Consider the following 15,968-nt stretch of genomic DNA (forward strand, 5'->3'; position numbering starts at 1 on the left):
CACACACACACACCCCAACCCCCCCAGATGTTTCAGATAAAGAAGATATGTTGCATTGGAGCTGGATATGTCGGTGGTCCAACCTGCAGTGTCATCGCTCACATGTGTCCAGAGATCACGGTGACTGTTGTGGATGTCAACGAGTCTCGCATCAAAGCCTGGAACTCTGACACCCTGCCTATCTATGAGGTAGGATATCAGGGGTAATATTAAAAAAAAAAAAACTACGGTGCTAGAGGTAAAACAGGATCATTTACAATCTCTGGTGAAAGTTTAACAATGGGGGGCAGTTGGTCACAGTTCATCTGGAGGAGTGAATTTGCCGTGCTTGCTTTTTTTTTCTTTGCAGTGTGACCCTTACACATCCAGATGTAACCGATGAGACCGATAGTTTCACTCACATCACAGGTTGATTGTGGCTCATAGAGTAGTAAAGCTTGTGCCTGTCTGTCTGTGCACGCAGGAGCGAAATGCAGTCGTTTGTTGTTTGCACTGTTAACAAAACATCTCATGAAACGCTGAATAGATTTAGCGAAACTGAGAAGGCTAAGTTGACACCAAGAACTGATGAACATTTGGAGGCAGTTTGATTAAAGATGGCTGCCGCAGCAAAGCTATCGTAGAAAACTGAAATAATTAGCAAATCTGTCGATTTTACAAATATTAAGCTAAAATATGGCGTGGTAGTCCAGTAGACTGAGTACAGTTGTGGTGTACAGATGAGACAAGTATCTTCTGTTTGCAGTAAGTCTTAGTTGTGATTTTTGCTGTGCACATGCTTATTAGTATCCTCTTTGATAGTGGAAAATTTAAACTCCATGCAAAGCGTCACTCCTAAGATATCAACAGAAGTATTTTTGGCAGGTTAGATTTTGACTTTACTATGTCTGTTCTACAATGAATACCTTATTACCCTTATGTGACATTTAAATGTAATTTGGATAAATGCAAACATTATTTTGTGCCCTAAAAACTGACATATTTCATAGCATCATAGCATTAAAGATCATTACATAATCCAGTGAAATGTGCAACAGGCTCACCAGGTTGCATTTGATGCACAATGTTTCAGCTGTACCCGACGTTGATTTGCATGGTGTTTAGCAGCAGTGGTTTAAGTATGTTAATTCATTTATTTGAATATAATAGACATTTAATAAGCTATTACTTGAATGCATATCATTCATGTGAACGGTAGAACATTTAGTAATACTAATATACTGTAAAAATATCCTAACTGTTTTTTTTACCGTGGAGTCAATGTAAATGAAACAAATGCATTATTAAAGTGTGTAATACTGATAATTATTTTTATATAGTTTATTACACTAGCAATGATTGACTTGTTAGCTTTCCAGCATTTTAAATGATGTCTCTGTTTTATGATGTATCTTTTTTTATGCACCCTTATTTTTATGTATATGAGTACAGCTGAGACAAAAATTAACGTTTTGTTTTTGATTAATTGTGAACTTAGGGCTATTATCTTTTGGTTATATTTTAGTTAACAAATAAAATATATATTATGTAAAAATATGTATTATTTTCAGTGTGTTTTTAGTGTCTTAATTTTTGTGTGGAAGTGAAAAAAAAGCAAAACCTGCCTCAGTCTACCCTAGCTGAGATGGATCCCCAACTTACAGTCTGAATGCTAAATGATTGCGCAATCTGTGTTTAAGCTTTGACATTAGCTGGAATCAACTTTTTCTCTCATCTCATGAACCACTGGACATATTTTAATGGAATTTACTGGAAGTAATCAGGATGTACGTCTACAGCTAATTAGCTTTTTGAGTGTTTTTGACATGTGATTACTGGTGGATTCAGACGTCAGACTCTTGTTGTAAGATGAATGCTCTAACTGCTGAGCCACACCTCGTGTCAGGAGTTGTCTGTTTAAGAAGTTGTACTTGGTCAATCATGAGTCAGTAGATGTTTCTACGCACTCAGTTGTTGTTTTTCCAAACTCTTGCTCTGTCTCACGGACCAAATGAGACACAAATTAGTTCCAGACTGTGTTGCAAGTTTTCTAGCGTCAGCTCGGACCACAAGGTATTACATCATCGCTACTACTCTTGGTCATTGAGAACTTGTCTTACATCTGTGGTATTTGGTGTTTTTTTTCTTCTCCCCCCTGCACATTCACTGATGAGGCCTCTAACTTCCTCTCGTTTCAGCCAGGACTGAAAGAGGTGGTTGAATCATGCAGAGGAAAGAATTTATTCTTTTCCACAGACATCGACTCAGCCATCAGGGATGCCGACCTCGTCTTCATCTCCGTGAGTTTCCTCGCTCTGTTCTGTACACGTACCGCACCTCGTCAACACGCCGTGACCTCGCCTCTCCTGCAGGTGAACACCCCGACCAAGACCTACGGGATGGGGAAGGGCCGCGCTGCTGACCTGAAGTTCATCGAGGCGTGCGCCCGGCGGATCGTGGAGGTGTCCGACGGCTACAAGATCGTCACGGAGAAGAGCACGGTGCCGGTGCGGGCCGCGGAGAGCATCCGGCGGATATTCGACGCCAACACCAAACCCAGCCTCAACCTGCAGGTTTGTTCTCACCGCACGTTCACAACTCTTGTCGTTTTTCTTGTTTCTGAAAGCATGAAACTGCTTTTAGGTTCTGTCCAACCCGGAATTCCTTGCAGAGGGAACAGCGGTGCGGGATCTGAAGGAGCCGGACCGCGTCCTGATTGGTGGGGACGAGACCGCCGAAGGTCAAAGGGCAATCAGAGCGCTGTGTGCTGTTTATGAACACTGGGTTCCCAAAGCACGAATCATCACCACCAACACATGGTCGTCTGAACTCTCCAAACTGGTGAGGAATAATCTGTTAAAATGTTGATAATTTTTTCATATTTATTTGATTATATCGTTAACTTACAGTTCACTATAATAACAATAAAACTGATGGATTTGATTATTCTGTATATTCAGTGTTTCATTGATTACTTAACATTTTGCCAACTGAATGTGCTCAAGAAGAAAAGTTCCAAAATCCTATTTTGACACAAGAAAAAATAATCATACTTGTATGTGTAGCAATTCATATACAGGTGCTGGTCATAAAATTAGAATATCATGAAAAAGTAGATTTATTTCAGTAATTCCATTTAAAAAGTGAAACTTGTATATTATATTCATACATTACATACAAACTCATATATTTCAAATGTTTATTTCGTTTAATTTTGATGATTACAAATGACAACAAATGAAAATCTCAAATTCAGCATATCAGAAAATTAGAATCTTGTGAAAAGGTTCAAAATGGATGGCACCTGGTACCACACTCTAATCAGCTAATTAACTCAAACCACCTGCAAAGGCCTTTAAATGGTCTTTCAGTCTAGTTCTATAGGCTACACAATCATGGGGAAGACTGCTGACTTGACAGTTGTCCAAAAGACGACCATCGACACCTTGCACAAGGAGAGCAAGACACAAAAGGTCATCGCTAAAGAGGCTGGCTGTTCACAGAGCTCTGTGTCCAAGCACATTAATAGAGAGGCGAAGGGAAGGAAAAGATGTGGTCGAAAAAAATGTACAAGCAAGAGAGATAACCGCACCCTGGAGAGGATTGTGAAACAAAACCCATTCAAAATGTGGGGGAGATTCACAAAGAGTGGACTGCAGCTGGAGTGAGTGCTTCAAGAACCACCACACACAGACGTATGAAAGACATGGGTTTCTGCTGTCGCATTCCTTGTGTCAAGCCACTCTTGAACCACAGACAGCGTCAGAAGTGTCTTGCCTGGGCTACAGAGAAACAGGACTGGACTGCTGGTGAGTGGTCCAAAGTCATGTTCTCTGATGAAAGTAAATTTTGCATTTCCTTTGGAAATCAAGGTCCCAGAGTCTGGAGGAAAAGAAGAGAGGCACTTCATCCACGTTGCTTGAAGTCCAGTGTAAAGTTTCCACAGTCAGTGATGGTTTGGGGTGCCATGTCATCTGCTGGTGTTGGTCCATTGTGTTTTCTGAGGTCCAGGGTCAACGCAGCCACATACCAGGAAGTTTTAGAGCACTTCATGCTTCCTGCTGCTGACCAACTTTTTGGAGATGCAGATTTCATTTTCCAACAGGACTTGGGACCTGCACACAGTGCCAAAGCTACCAGTACCTGGTTGAAGGACCATGGTATCCCTGTTCTTAATTGGCCAGCAAACTCTCCTGACCTTAACCCCATAGAAAATCTATGGGGTATTGTGAAGAAGAAGATGCAATACACCAGACCCAACAATTCAGAAGAGCTAAAAGCCACTATTAGAGCAACCTGGGCTATCATAACACCTGAGCAGTGCCACAGACTGATCGACTCCATGCCACGCCGCATTGCTGCAGTAATACAGGCCAAAGGAGCCCCAACTAAATACTGAGTGCTGTACATGCTCATACTTTTCATGTTCATACTTTTCAGTTGGCCAACATTTCTATAAATCCTTTGTTTTTATTGGTCTTCAGTAATATTCTAATTTTCTGATATGCTGAATTTGAGATTTTCATTTGTTGTCACTTGTAATCATCAAAATTAAACGAAATAAACATTTGAAATATATGAGTTTGTATGTAATGTATGAATATAATATACAAGATTCACTTTTTAAATGGAATTACTGAAATAAATCTACTTTTTCATGATATTCTAATTTTATGACCAGCACCTGTTTATAAAAAAACATATCAGTTATATTAAACTGTCAACTTTATGTTTTATAGACTCTTGTGTGTCAATGAAGATGACAAAAACAACCTAAAAAAAACGTGTTTGAATTAAAACTTTAAACATTGTGTGTGCAGGCAGCCAATGCCTTCCTGGCTCAGCGAATCAGCAGCATCAACAGCATCAGTGCTCTCTGCGAGGCCACTGGAGCTGATGTGGAGGAAGTAGCCAAAGCCATCGGTATGGACCAGAGAATAGGCAGCAAGTTCCTCAAAGCCAGTGTTGGTAAGAAGCTTTTACTTCAAAATATTATAAACCTATTAGAGGTAGGGACATTTGGTGGCAAAAAAATATATAAAAATCTGAGATGAGTCATCTCCAACACACTCTCTACATTATTTTAAGGTTTGACCAAAACGACTACAACTCCATCATCTCTTCTTATAAGATAGTTTAAAACTCCAGAATGACAGGTGGCAAGGATGTTATTTAAACATGTACTCCTGTAGGTGTAGAGATTAAAATGCTTGTTAAATGGTCTGTCACTACAGAGTTACTGTACCAATGATGGACGATGATAGAACATCTTCAGGACAAATGAAATTTGTTGCCGTTGACCATAAAACTGGTTTGTGATTCATTCATGCAGGTTTTGGCGGGAGCTGTTTCCAGAAAGACGTGCTTAATCTGGTGTATCTGTGCGAGGCCCTCAACCTGCCCGAGGTGGCTTCTTACTGGCAGCAGGTGAGGAACGAGCTCATCTCGGGAGTGTTTGGCTCCCTTGACGTTCACCTCCTCCTCACCTGCTGGGGTCTGATTTCTCTCAGGTGATCGACATGAACGAATACCAAAAACGGCGCTTCGCCTGTAGGATCATAGATTGTCTCTTCAACACTGTCACTGGCAAAAAGATTGCTCTGCTGGGCTTCTCTTTCAAAAAAGACACTGGTGACACAAGGTTAGTCTTTAGTTTTATACAGTTCTCATTTTTGTTGAATAAATCAGTCTCATTTGTAAGATTATAGCAGATACTGTAGACATAAAAAAAGTACAGAGTTCAGTATTGTATAATCAAAACTTGCTGAGTCACTCCTCCTCATTTCCCACTACTTGGAAGATTACCAAAGTAGTTTGCTGTGAACTCTTACCCTGATCAGTTCGTGCTTGTGTGTTTGTTTCGCAACTGCAGGGAGTCGTCGAGTATCTACATCTCTAAATATCTGATGGATGAAGGAGCCAAGCTCTTCATTTATGACCCCAAAGTTCTTAAAGAGCAAATAATTCACGACCTGTCCCAGCCCAGCATCTCAGAGGACAACCCTGGCCGAGGTGTGTGTGATCGTTTATTGCAGGTTTGAGTGTTTACTTTTGCTGCAGCACTATCTAAAAGGAGAAGAATAAAAACAAACTGTTGTTACCTTCTAATGCAGAGAAGTGGGGCCGAGCCATTTGATTTGGCCCACCAGCAGTTGACAGAGTTAATAGGTTGTAACCTGTCGTCCTTTGTAGAAACACAGTATTTCCACTTAGTCATTTCCTCTAATGGCCCATTGACCATATAAGGGCTGTAGTGCAGATAGTTTTCACTCATGGTGCTGCTTTTATCTTTGATATATTAAGATGAAACATGATATACAAGTAACAAGATATATTTAGATTGGATTTTTTTAAATAGAGAAGAATAAAAAGGAGAAATGTAATGGGAAAGATTGAAAGAGAGATTAGAAGATATGTGAAATATGCGCCAAGAAAACACAAGACAACACACCCGACATCTGTCTGTACACCTGCAAAAATGGAGAAAACCAAAACACAGCAACATTTAGATTAGACTGAACCACACATGTATGTTTGCACACTTTATGAAGCCACAAAAACTCAGTTTATGAAATGTCCCATGAGCTTTTGCTACCCGATCGTATGGCAGACTTTCTCTAAGTGCAGACTAAAACAAAAGCGGGCCGCGGCACTGGCTGCTAGCTTAATTGTTAAAAGTAAAGGACTTTACTTAAAAAAATTTGTATTTCAGTTACTGCATTTGGCCCGCTGTCTGGGATAGATTTTCGTTTGGGCCCCCCTTTTCTAACAAATTAAACAATTCAGAGCTTTTTAAAATCCTGAGCATTCTTTCAAAGCTGCATCTTCAAATCTGAAGGTTTTAGAAAAATAACTAAAGAATTTGTAGAACAAGTCTAAAAGTTAAACCTTTAACTTTGTTTTTTAAAAATTAGACTTTACCTAAAGATTAAAACAAAAATGCATTAAATGATTGATAATTTGAAGCGGTCATTGTCTTATTTGTAGTTTGCGTGGTAATAGTTTATACTTTTGGTTCTTGCTGTTATTTATGGTACGAGGTCTCAAGGAAATATTTTCTTTGCATGTGAAGCTCACCAAAAGTTTATTCTCTTTTTCTTTTATTTTGTAGTGTCTGAGTTGGTGACCGTAACGTCTGACCCTTACGAGGCGTGTCAGAGCGCTCATGCACTGGTCATCTGCACCGAGTGGGACATGTTTAAGGTCACATTTAACTTCAGAGAATCATTAAAAATAATAATAATAATAATTAAATAAATAAAACAGAGTGAGCAGAAACGTTAAGGCTTGTAATTCTGACACCTCCGCAGGAGCTGGACTACGAGAAGATTTACAAGAAGATGCTGAAGCCGGCCTTCATCTTTGACGGCCGCAGAGTGCTGGACCACCTCCACGCTCAGCTCCAGTGCATCGGCTTCCAGGTGACCAGAACATTCAGCCTTTTGATACAGATCCTGAAGACAGAACGCTGACTCCCTCCCTCTCTCTCTCTCTGCAGATCGAGACCATTGGAAAGAAAGTGGCGGTAACAAGAATCCCCTACACCCCGGCAGCCGCTTGCCCTCGCACCGCTGCCGTCGAACCCCCCACCAAGAAGGCCAAAGTCTGAAGCTGATCCCTCCCCATCGAGACATTCCTCTCAGTCCATTTCATTTCAGCAGCAGTAGGGGTCTGATTAAAGCGTACTCCCCTCATTAGCCGAGCAGCAGGAGCAGCTGCTTCTCCGCAGAGGGACGGAGGTGGCTGAGCATTAAATCCAGTTTTTATTTGAGAATCTTTAAACGCGTTCAGCACGAAACCATTCCAGCCGCACGAATATGGTTTTTACAACATGCTGAACATCAGACCCTCCATCTGCTCCGCTCATTTTGTAGAGATTTTAAACACGAGGCTACTTTTTTACTGAAATCAATTATTAATTGCTAAGTTTTATACGATTTCTTTTTACAAAAATATTTTTATGGATCACCACACTGTTAATCCTCTGCATCAAATACTGTTTACTCAAAAGGGCCAATGCAATAAACTGATGTCTGTTTTTAATTTGTGTTGATTTCATGTTCGACAAGCATAAAATGCACCTGATACATAAAGTCTTTTAATCATTTAAATACAAATATACATTTTAGATGTTAGACTCAAAATGACCATGTGCAGTTAAAAACTATCAACAGGTGCAGATATTACAGAAACCGCTGTTTTGAAGTGTTTCCATTCACTTCCACCCTTGTACACTGTGACAAAATGTATATTTTTGTACTGTACACGACTTTCAGTCTTTGAAAAATAATCCATCATTAAATAATTTAATGTCTTATAACCAGAACTACTTCACACCATTAATGCTGAAGCAGAGCAGTAAGTAAAATGAAAAGAGCTTTTCAATCTTCACACGTGATTTCTGTTTGTCTCTTTTTAAGCAGATTCTTCAGGAAGAATTCACCTGTGAGAGCAAAATGAAAAATAATTATCTTCTACCTGTAAGATTCTAATTTTTAACAGAACACCAAATATAATGGCCATGCAAAGAGTTTTCTATACTTTTTTCTGCAATAAAAAAAGGTAATCTGCTGCCATAAAAGACGGATGTTTGAGTGTTAGCAAATAATCCCAAATAGCACTGGAAAGATTGTATTGAAACTGTCAAAGTCATCACAGATGAGCTTCAAATGACCACTTTTTGGGGCAGTCTGATTCAAGATGGCTGCCATAGCTATCTGAGAATAAACACAAAAATGGCTAAAACGCTTTAAATCATACAAACACTAAGCTAAAGCTTGGTGTAGCAGCAACGCATCATTACCATCTTGTAGCCTGAGTGCAAACAGATAGCACAATATCTCTTTAAAATTTTAACACTCAAAAAGAAAGTGTTATGGCAATATTTATTTAACAAAGACAGAAATATGTGGTCCAAGAATGAAGGTACTCTGTGGGATGATCAGCTGAGTTTTATTGCAACAACAGGAAACACAGAGAACAACCTGGCCTGTCTCTGTGCCTCTGCTTTTCTCTGTCACTGCCTCTCCACACCACTTACTGTGTCTCGAGAGGCCTCATACATATATTAACAAACACCATTATGTCATCTTAGCAAGATTTGATACAAGGTCAATGGAAAACACAAAGATAAACACAAGTGATATCTAAGAATGACTCTTGTTAGCAAATCTTGTTCTGACTTTAATCATTCTATCTGCAGGTGAACAGCAAGTCATGAAAACCTAGGTCATTAAAGGATGTCATGAATTACTTGCTTAAACATAAAAGTATTAGTTCCATTACAAGCAGTTTTTCAGGGATGCTACTTTTTTTATGCGATTTAACCAGCTTAATCACATTTATTCATAATCTTTTTAAATTTTACACTTTTAAAACTAGGACTAATAATGACTAGAGGTAAACATGTTATTGTTGGGATTTCCCAAAAATACATTTGATTCTTCATACAGAACAGAATGAAGAAGACTTCTCACCTGCTTTGTAAGAGGACCGAACCAGCGGCCCGCTGGCTGTGTAGAGAAAACCCATTTCATTTCCCACTTTCTCCCAGTGAGCAAACCTTTCAGGAGTGATGTATTCTTCCACCTAAGCCCAATCACACATCATCTCTGATGAGTATCAGACATTTTCTCCTGATAGAGCTGACTCTACAATAAACAGGGACGTCTACAGGTTCACCTTTAGGTGGCGCTTTGTGGGCTGCATGTACTGTCCAAGGGTCAGGCAGTCCACTCCGGCCTCTCGCAGCTCTGTGACACGAACACAGCATCGCTGTCAGAAAACTGCAGGTGGAAATTTGAGTGTGTGTGTGTGTGTGTGTGTGTGTGTGTGAGAGACCTGCAGCTTCTACACACCCTTCATAGTGTTGCTTATCTGTGTGTCGGTCTCCCCAAGTCCCAGCATGATGGAGGTCTTGGTGAGCAGGCTGGGTTGGACCTTCTTAGCATGTTTGAGGACACTCAGAGACTGGTCGAAGTTCGCTCTGGGGTCACGAACATACCTGAAAACAGATTATACATCATGAGCAGGTAAAAGAGACGTCCAGAAAGAAGGAACTAGTTTAACGATATTGTTACTTCTGCAGTTTAACCAACGTTGAGAAATGTGATCTGCTGCCCCCTGCTGGTCAGAGTGTGCTACAGCACTTATTTCTGATTCTGTGAACTGTGACATGATTTAATAAAAGAAAAACTAGCTTAGAAAGGAAGAAAATATTGTCATAATGCAGTAAAATTAGCTGATCAGACTAACTTAAAGTTTACAATCAGGTGAAACAAGCTAATAAATACCTACGTGAGCAGTGGAAAATGTTGAAGTAGTTAGTCAACTATTTGGAGGTGAAATAGTAAAAAAAGGTTTTTCCTAAAAATCCTATCTCTACCTCTGCAGCTCCCGCACTGTCTCCACATTGTGAGCGTACACGTCTAACCCCGACAAGGCGATCTGCTCTACAGCTGCCAGGTCGCCACGAAAATCAGGGGTCAGACATTCAACCAGGATCTGAGGATTTCTGAAGAAAAGTGACAAGAAAAAAAAATTACTTGTGATTATTTTTCTTGTGTCAAATAAAAAACGTGTAACATCCAGAAGAGTTTTACCTTTCCTTCAGGCTAGAAACAGTTTTAGCAAAATGTGCTGCTCCTCCATCAGAGATATCTGTGAAAGAAGATTGTCAACAGATCAGAACAGACTTAAAGTTTTGGTTTATACTGCCCGGTCACTATGATTTTAAAAACGTTTAAGCAAATAGAAAGAAATGTGACATTATTAGAATAGTTCAGTCCCTTAGATATTAAAGCAGCAGACACCCTGAGATAAGTTTTACCGTCTCTGTCGACGGAGGTCAGAACCACGTAGTCCAGGCCCCAGGCAGCGATGGCCTCGGCTGTGTTGTACGGCTCGTTGGGGTCCAGAGGAGGAGGCTGCCGGGCCGTTTTTACTGAGCAGAACCTGCACCCACGGGTGCATGTGTCTCCCATCAACTGCATGCAGACACAAAGTGAGAATCTTCAGCAGGTTACAGATAGATTTTAACGTTTTAACACAGCAAGTACTGTACGCAAAGACACATGAAAAAAATATTTATTTTGTTTATAACTGGAAGTAAATCTGCAGACTCACCATGATGGTGGCTGTAGCTGTGGCGTACTCCCCCCCTCCCCAACATTCCCCGATGTTTGGACACCTGGCCTCCTCACACACCTGAGGAAAACACAAAAGAATTAACTTTGATATAAAAACAAAAATATTAAAAATATCTGTTTGAATTTGCAAAACAAGGTGCCGTTACAACATTGAAACTTTAATGTTGTTTGTAAATGAAGTGTCAGTATGTTTCTTTCTTGATGACGTGGCAGTATTTGTGTTTTCTGACACTCACCGTGTGCAGGTTCAGGTCTCTCAGAGTGTTCTTCAGCCTGTTGTAGTTCTTTCCAATGGGGATCTCAGTCTTCAGCCATGGAGGAAGCCTTAACCTAACAGGACGACATAGACCGGTCACTCATAAAGTGACAGAAAGGATGAAATTAGGTTTTTGAGTTACAATTAAGACACAGGAGTGAAACTGGGAGTCCAGTTTTCAAACAGGAGCTGGATGATAGAGACTGCAGACAAAGCTGTAAGAAAGGAGGTTTTAAAAACAGTGAAGAGTAGTAGATGATTCTAAAAGCGCTCAACACAGTCTGACTTGAGATTTGTGTACATTTAGCGTGGTTTCTTGGTCCTTTAACAAACCTCTCTCCTTTCTGCCTCTTCAGGTTGCCTCTGTACGCGGCCCACTTGCTTTTCTCTGACAGCTCCCCTGAAATAAAGTCCTGCAGATCAGGTCCATCTTCTTGGCTCAGGAGCTCTTTCTTCCTCTCAGTCCGATCCGGAGCGGACTCAGCCGCAGTCGACAGGCAGCCTGTGTAAACCTAAAGAATATTTTTTGAAAAGTCCACATTTAGTTTTTATTTTTAGTTCAAACATTTGGCTTTTTGAGAATGTTTAAAGACAATCTGTCACCCAGTTACAAAGCAAACGACCCCTTCTCATCACGTCGTCTAAGTTTTAACTCTGTGACGGCAGCCATTACTGGATTAAACCTGGTTTTACAGGGGTTTCGAGCACTGAAATAAAATACTCACCTGCAGGATGGTCCTGGGACTAAGCCATAGGTGGTTTGTGGAAAACCGAGCCGTGACACAACTCTGTTTAAGCAGGGCCATGACTTTAGCTAGCAGGTAGCTAAGCGGGTGATGAGCGGCTGCTTTGGTCTTAGTGCTGCTTTCAATACATAATAACAAAGTAGGAAATCTATAAGTCAAACATAAAACGTTGACATAAATGTTTTATTCTATTGATTTATTCTCGTGTGTGCGTAAATTTCTATTTAATAATTAAACCTACTATTTTCAGATAACTTAGCAATGTTTTTCACTTTTATGAGGAATTATTGTTTACTTGGATGAACTAAATACAAGTTTTACGACTGCACTTGAACGCAGCCAAGTACAACGCAAAAACCCATAAAAAACACCAACACCATTCATAAAAAAGTTATGAATGTTGTTGTTTATTATATTTAACAATGATATTTAATTATTTCTGTCGCATCTTGCGTGTACTAAGCCACTCAGGAACATTAACTGAGTTACATTTATATTTTTATCGACTGCAATGCCTGAAGACGCTGCGTACGTGCTCTACAATTACGTCGTGACGTCCTTCCGTCTTCCTTTCCTCTGCTACCGGCGAGGTGAGGATAGCTGAAAAATTATGTCGAGACTTTCATCTAATCCCATCTGATTTAATTAAACACATTTTTACTTCATTCTTTAACGAATCCGATGTGACCACTATTACATTTCACAACTTAAAGCTTATTTTGCTTTGTTTTTATAATTTGATGGAGAAAAATGACTAGTTTTGTAGTAGGCTGACAGTCTGAGGCCTGGTTGCTCTATATAAATGGCGGCTGCTGGTTGAAATGTGTAATATTTAAACCCCGTGTTTCTCTGGCTTCAGGTAGTTTTATGAACAGACGGGTGTAAATGAAGTGTCTTTAAGCAAGATAGGAGTGCAGCAATGTAGCTAAAAGCTAGCAATAGCCTTTAGCAGATATACTGCTTCACATTCTATTTACATTTGGCTCGTACGTGGATATGGATCATTTATACACACATGCTTTATTTATTAAACACTACTCTCCTGACTCCATTTACTTGTATCTTTAATGGCTGTAGATTGGTGTCGTGGCAAATTTTGCTCAGACTTCAACAAACTTGTATGATTTCAGAATGAAGACCATTCTCAGCAGCCAGACTGTCGACCTCCCCGACAATGGTGAGATACTTCTTGTTCTGCCTGTATATAATTATGGTTAATTTTTTTTTTACTTCTCACCTGCGTTTTAAACATGCCACCTGTACTGTGTGATTGCAGTGGAAGTGAGGTTAAAGGGGCGAACGGTGACTGTCAAAGGGCCCCGTGGCAAGCTCACCAGGGAGTTCAACCACATCAACTTGGAGCTTAGCCTGCTGGGCAAGAAACAGAAGAAGGTAACACGATTTGTGATAAGAAATGGGTACAAACATTGCATTTTATTGTGGCGTGAATGGTAGTAAAGATGTATAACAAAAATCGAAAACAAATTCATCCGAAACCTGTGCAGTCGTGGCTACCTAAGTGTGCTTTTGTCAAGTTAGCAAGGAAATCTACACACCACAGAACATGGAGAATAATTCATCCCAAATGTTGCTGGAAGATCTGAGAAACTTGGAATCACTTTTTTTTTAAACCAACACAACATCCTGGTGCATTTCTAACTTATCGGGACTTTCAGCTGGTCCAGCCTAAAACCAAAACACCCAAACACAAACTGAGCAGTGCAGTGTCTGGAATATTCAGACCTCTGTGTTGGACAAATTAAACCTCCTCTCCACAGACACATGCATGGCTCAACACAGACTCTGCTTTTCAGGACAACACTGCTATGCACCTACACTTCAAGGATAAGATATTCTTTTGAGGATCAAAATGTTCATAGTTTGGACAAAGACGTTGGATGTAGGGATGCAGAATATATCAGCATTAACATCGTTATCGGCTGATGTAGTTCATTTGTTTTTAGCATGTCGGTATCGAACTGATAAGGATAACTGGGTTTGATATTAACGTCTATTGATTTCCTGCTTGTTGCCGTTTCTGTTTTGGGAGGGGAAATGGTTGGTCAAGGGGTATCTGATCATGGCAGTGACACTGCCGCCATGGATAAATAAAGTAGAGAGCCATATCAGCGGTCTGGTCGTTTTTTACGGTATGGAAAAACGATGTGTTTGTGTGCATATATTTATATATAATAATTTGTGCAACACAGCAATAGTAATATCAGATATTGATATCGTCTGAAATTTTCATGCTGGTGCATCCCTCATCAGATGGGCTGAGAGAAGGGTAAAGGAAGTCATGACAATCGCAAATGGAGTTTTTTCAGGAGTGTAATGGGAGAATAAAGTTTTATTTCAGGATGTTAGCCATCGCTTTGAGAAGCGCTGAGTCCTGCTATCCTTTAGCAGCACCAACACAGCATGCTGGCCTCTGCCCCGGAGAGATTAGCAGTCAGACTACAAATATTGGATCCCAGAAGCAGTTCTTTAATTATAATGGAGTATAATATCAGCTTTATGAGAAAGTGTTAGGACAACTCGAACCAGTTCAGTGTAGCCCCCTGGTACCCACAGTGCAATGTGCCTATCCATGGCGTCCTAGCCTATGTTCATATTTTAGGTGTTGGTGATGTTTATAGTAAGTTTGTAGCTAAACCTCCACATTGTGATCTGATTTGTTGCTAATGATTTTCTTTATTAAATGAAGCTAACTGGATCACTGTCTTCCTCAGCTTCGTGTGGATAAATGGTGGGGAAACAGGAAGGAGCTGGCCACAGTGCGCACCATCTGCAGCCACGTCCAGAACATGATCAAAGGTGTCACTCTGGTGAGACTCGTTCAGTTTGACTCGGAGTGAATCAATGTCACATTCAGAGGCTGAATTCATCGGCTGCTTCCTTCACGGCCGACAAACGCATCGTCCTTTTGCCCCAATTTGAGGGACGGGTCTGATGGATCGTTCTCGGCCCAGCCTATCCCATAATGCATCGCGGGCCGACTGGAGATTTTTGTTGTGCTAGTAATGTTGGACGAAAGGAGTACAGTATTAAACAAAAACTGGCAGTATAAAAATGAAGTTTGAAGCGGTTGTTAATTCTTTAATCATTTGTATAGACTTTTTTTTTTTTTTAGTATTTTGTAAGAAATCAATCAAGTTATAGTGAAATAAACGTGCACATATGGTTGGTCCCTTAGTTCTTCAAATATTGCCTTTAAGTTCATTTTGTTTTGTCATATGGTTAATGCTAAGATATTGATATTTCGCTCATTTTGATCTATTTTGGCCTCTGTTAAGCATCGTCACTTTTTTCCGGTGTTCCTTCAGAGGACCCAGCCACTGAATGTGGACCCAGCCTCTGTGGCAGGATTAGTGGATCTGTTTTGTGCGGATTTACAACTTGACTCTGCTTTTATTTGTTGAACAAATTAAGCTCAGTGCTTCTTTCTCTTCGTTTGCTGCAGGGTTTCAGGTATAAAATGCGATCTGTGTATGCCCATTTCCCCATCAACGTGGTCATTCAGGAGTCAGGATCTCTGGTAGAAATCAGGAACTTCTTGGGAGAGAAGTACATTCGTCGCGTCAGAATGAGGCCAGGTGAGTTTCATAAATGCTAATCTACTTGTTGTGTTCATAGAGCTGCATTATAATCTCAGTGTGTGTGTGTGTGTGTATATACTGCTCAAAAAAATAAAGGGAACACTTCGCATTCGCATTGAGTACTTTGTTCTGTAGAGTTGAATGTGCTTCACAAAAGTTTGATTTACTTGGACTTTAGCGTGCGTTGTTTAAGTGTTCCCTTTATTTTTTTGAGCAGTATATACACACACACACACACACA

General features: G+C 40.2%; 3 protein-coding genes across 4 annotated transcripts in view; 2 read left to right on the forward strand and 1 right to left on the reverse strand.

Annotated features, from left to right (window-relative positions):
• Positions 1 to 27: 27 nt before the first annotated feature.
• Positions 28 to 8,022, forward strand: ugdh (UDP-glucose 6-dehydrogenase; the record flags this gene model as incomplete). The annotated part of the gene is given in 11 exon segments (XM_014032453.1): positions 28 to 189; positions 2,178 to 2,279; positions 2,352 to 2,552; positions 2,623 to 2,820; positions 4,800 to 4,947; positions 5,312 to 5,406; positions 5,490 to 5,620; positions 5,852 to 5,991; positions 7,091 to 7,182; positions 7,290 to 7,400; positions 7,478 to 8,022. Coding segments are annotated over 11 exon segments (1,491 nt in total). The 3' UTR covers positions 7,589 to 8,022.
• A 39-nt stretch (positions 8,023 to 8,061) lies between these two features.
• On the reverse strand, positions 8,062 to 12,218 carry lias (lipoic acid synthetase). The gene is made up of 11 exons (XM_014032455.1): positions 12,108 to 12,218; positions 11,716 to 11,894; positions 11,363 to 11,456; positions 11,104 to 11,184; positions 10,808 to 10,964; positions 10,581 to 10,638; positions 10,364 to 10,492; positions 9,837 to 9,982; positions 9,661 to 9,731; positions 9,456 to 9,567; positions 8,062 to 8,422 (listed from the first exon to the last, which is right to left on the reverse strand). Exons 1-11 carry the CDS (start codon positions 12,186 to 12,188, stop codon positions 8,361 to 8,363), a joined length of 1,170 nt encoding a protein of 389 aa, XP_013887909.1. The 5' UTR covers positions 12,189 to 12,218; the 3' UTR covers positions 8,062 to 8,360.
• Positions 12,219 to 13,195: 977 nt separating this feature from the next.
• The window catches only part of rpl9 (ribosomal protein L9), a 4,977-nt gene continuing 2,204 nt past the window's right edge, over positions 13,196 to 15,968 (forward strand). For both annotated transcript variants that reach the window (XM_014032456.1, XM_014032457.1), the window contains exons 1-4: positions 13,196 to 13,305; positions 13,405 to 13,520; positions 14,861 to 14,956; positions 15,592 to 15,724. In XM_014032456.1, coding sequence (XP_013887910.1) covers positions 13,260 to 13,305; positions 13,405 to 13,520; positions 14,861 to 14,956; positions 15,592 to 15,724 — 391 coding nt within the window. In that variant the 5' untranslated portion in view covers positions 13,196 to 13,259. The remainder of the gene's footprint in view (positions 13,306 to 13,404; positions 13,521 to 14,860; positions 14,957 to 15,591; positions 15,725 to 15,968) is intronic.

The sequence above is a fragment of the Austrofundulus limnaeus genome, unplaced genomic scaffold (genome assembly GCF_001266775.1).
Source record: "Austrofundulus limnaeus strain Quisiro unplaced genomic scaffold, Austrofundulus_limnaeus-1.0 Scaffold1456, whole genome shotgun sequence".
NCBI classification, from domain to species: Eukaryota; Metazoa; Chordata; class Actinopteri; order Cyprinodontiformes; family Rivulidae; genus Austrofundulus; species Austrofundulus limnaeus.

Bases quoted from the DNA above. Each gene is read 5' to 3' on its own strand.
- lias (XM_014032455.1), bottom strand. From the start codon at position 12,188: ATGGCCCTGCTTAAACAGAGTTGTGTCACGGCTCGGTTTTCCACAAAC. The intron at 11,457-11,715 runs GTTTGTTAAAGG...TCGTCCTGTTAG, and splicing joins AAGAGGCAGAAAGGAGAGAG to GTTAAGGCTTCCTCCATGGC. The intron at 9,568-9,660 runs GTGAACCTGTAG...GATTGGGCTTAG, and splicing joins CCACAAAGCGCCACCTAAAG to GTGGAAGAATACATCACTCC.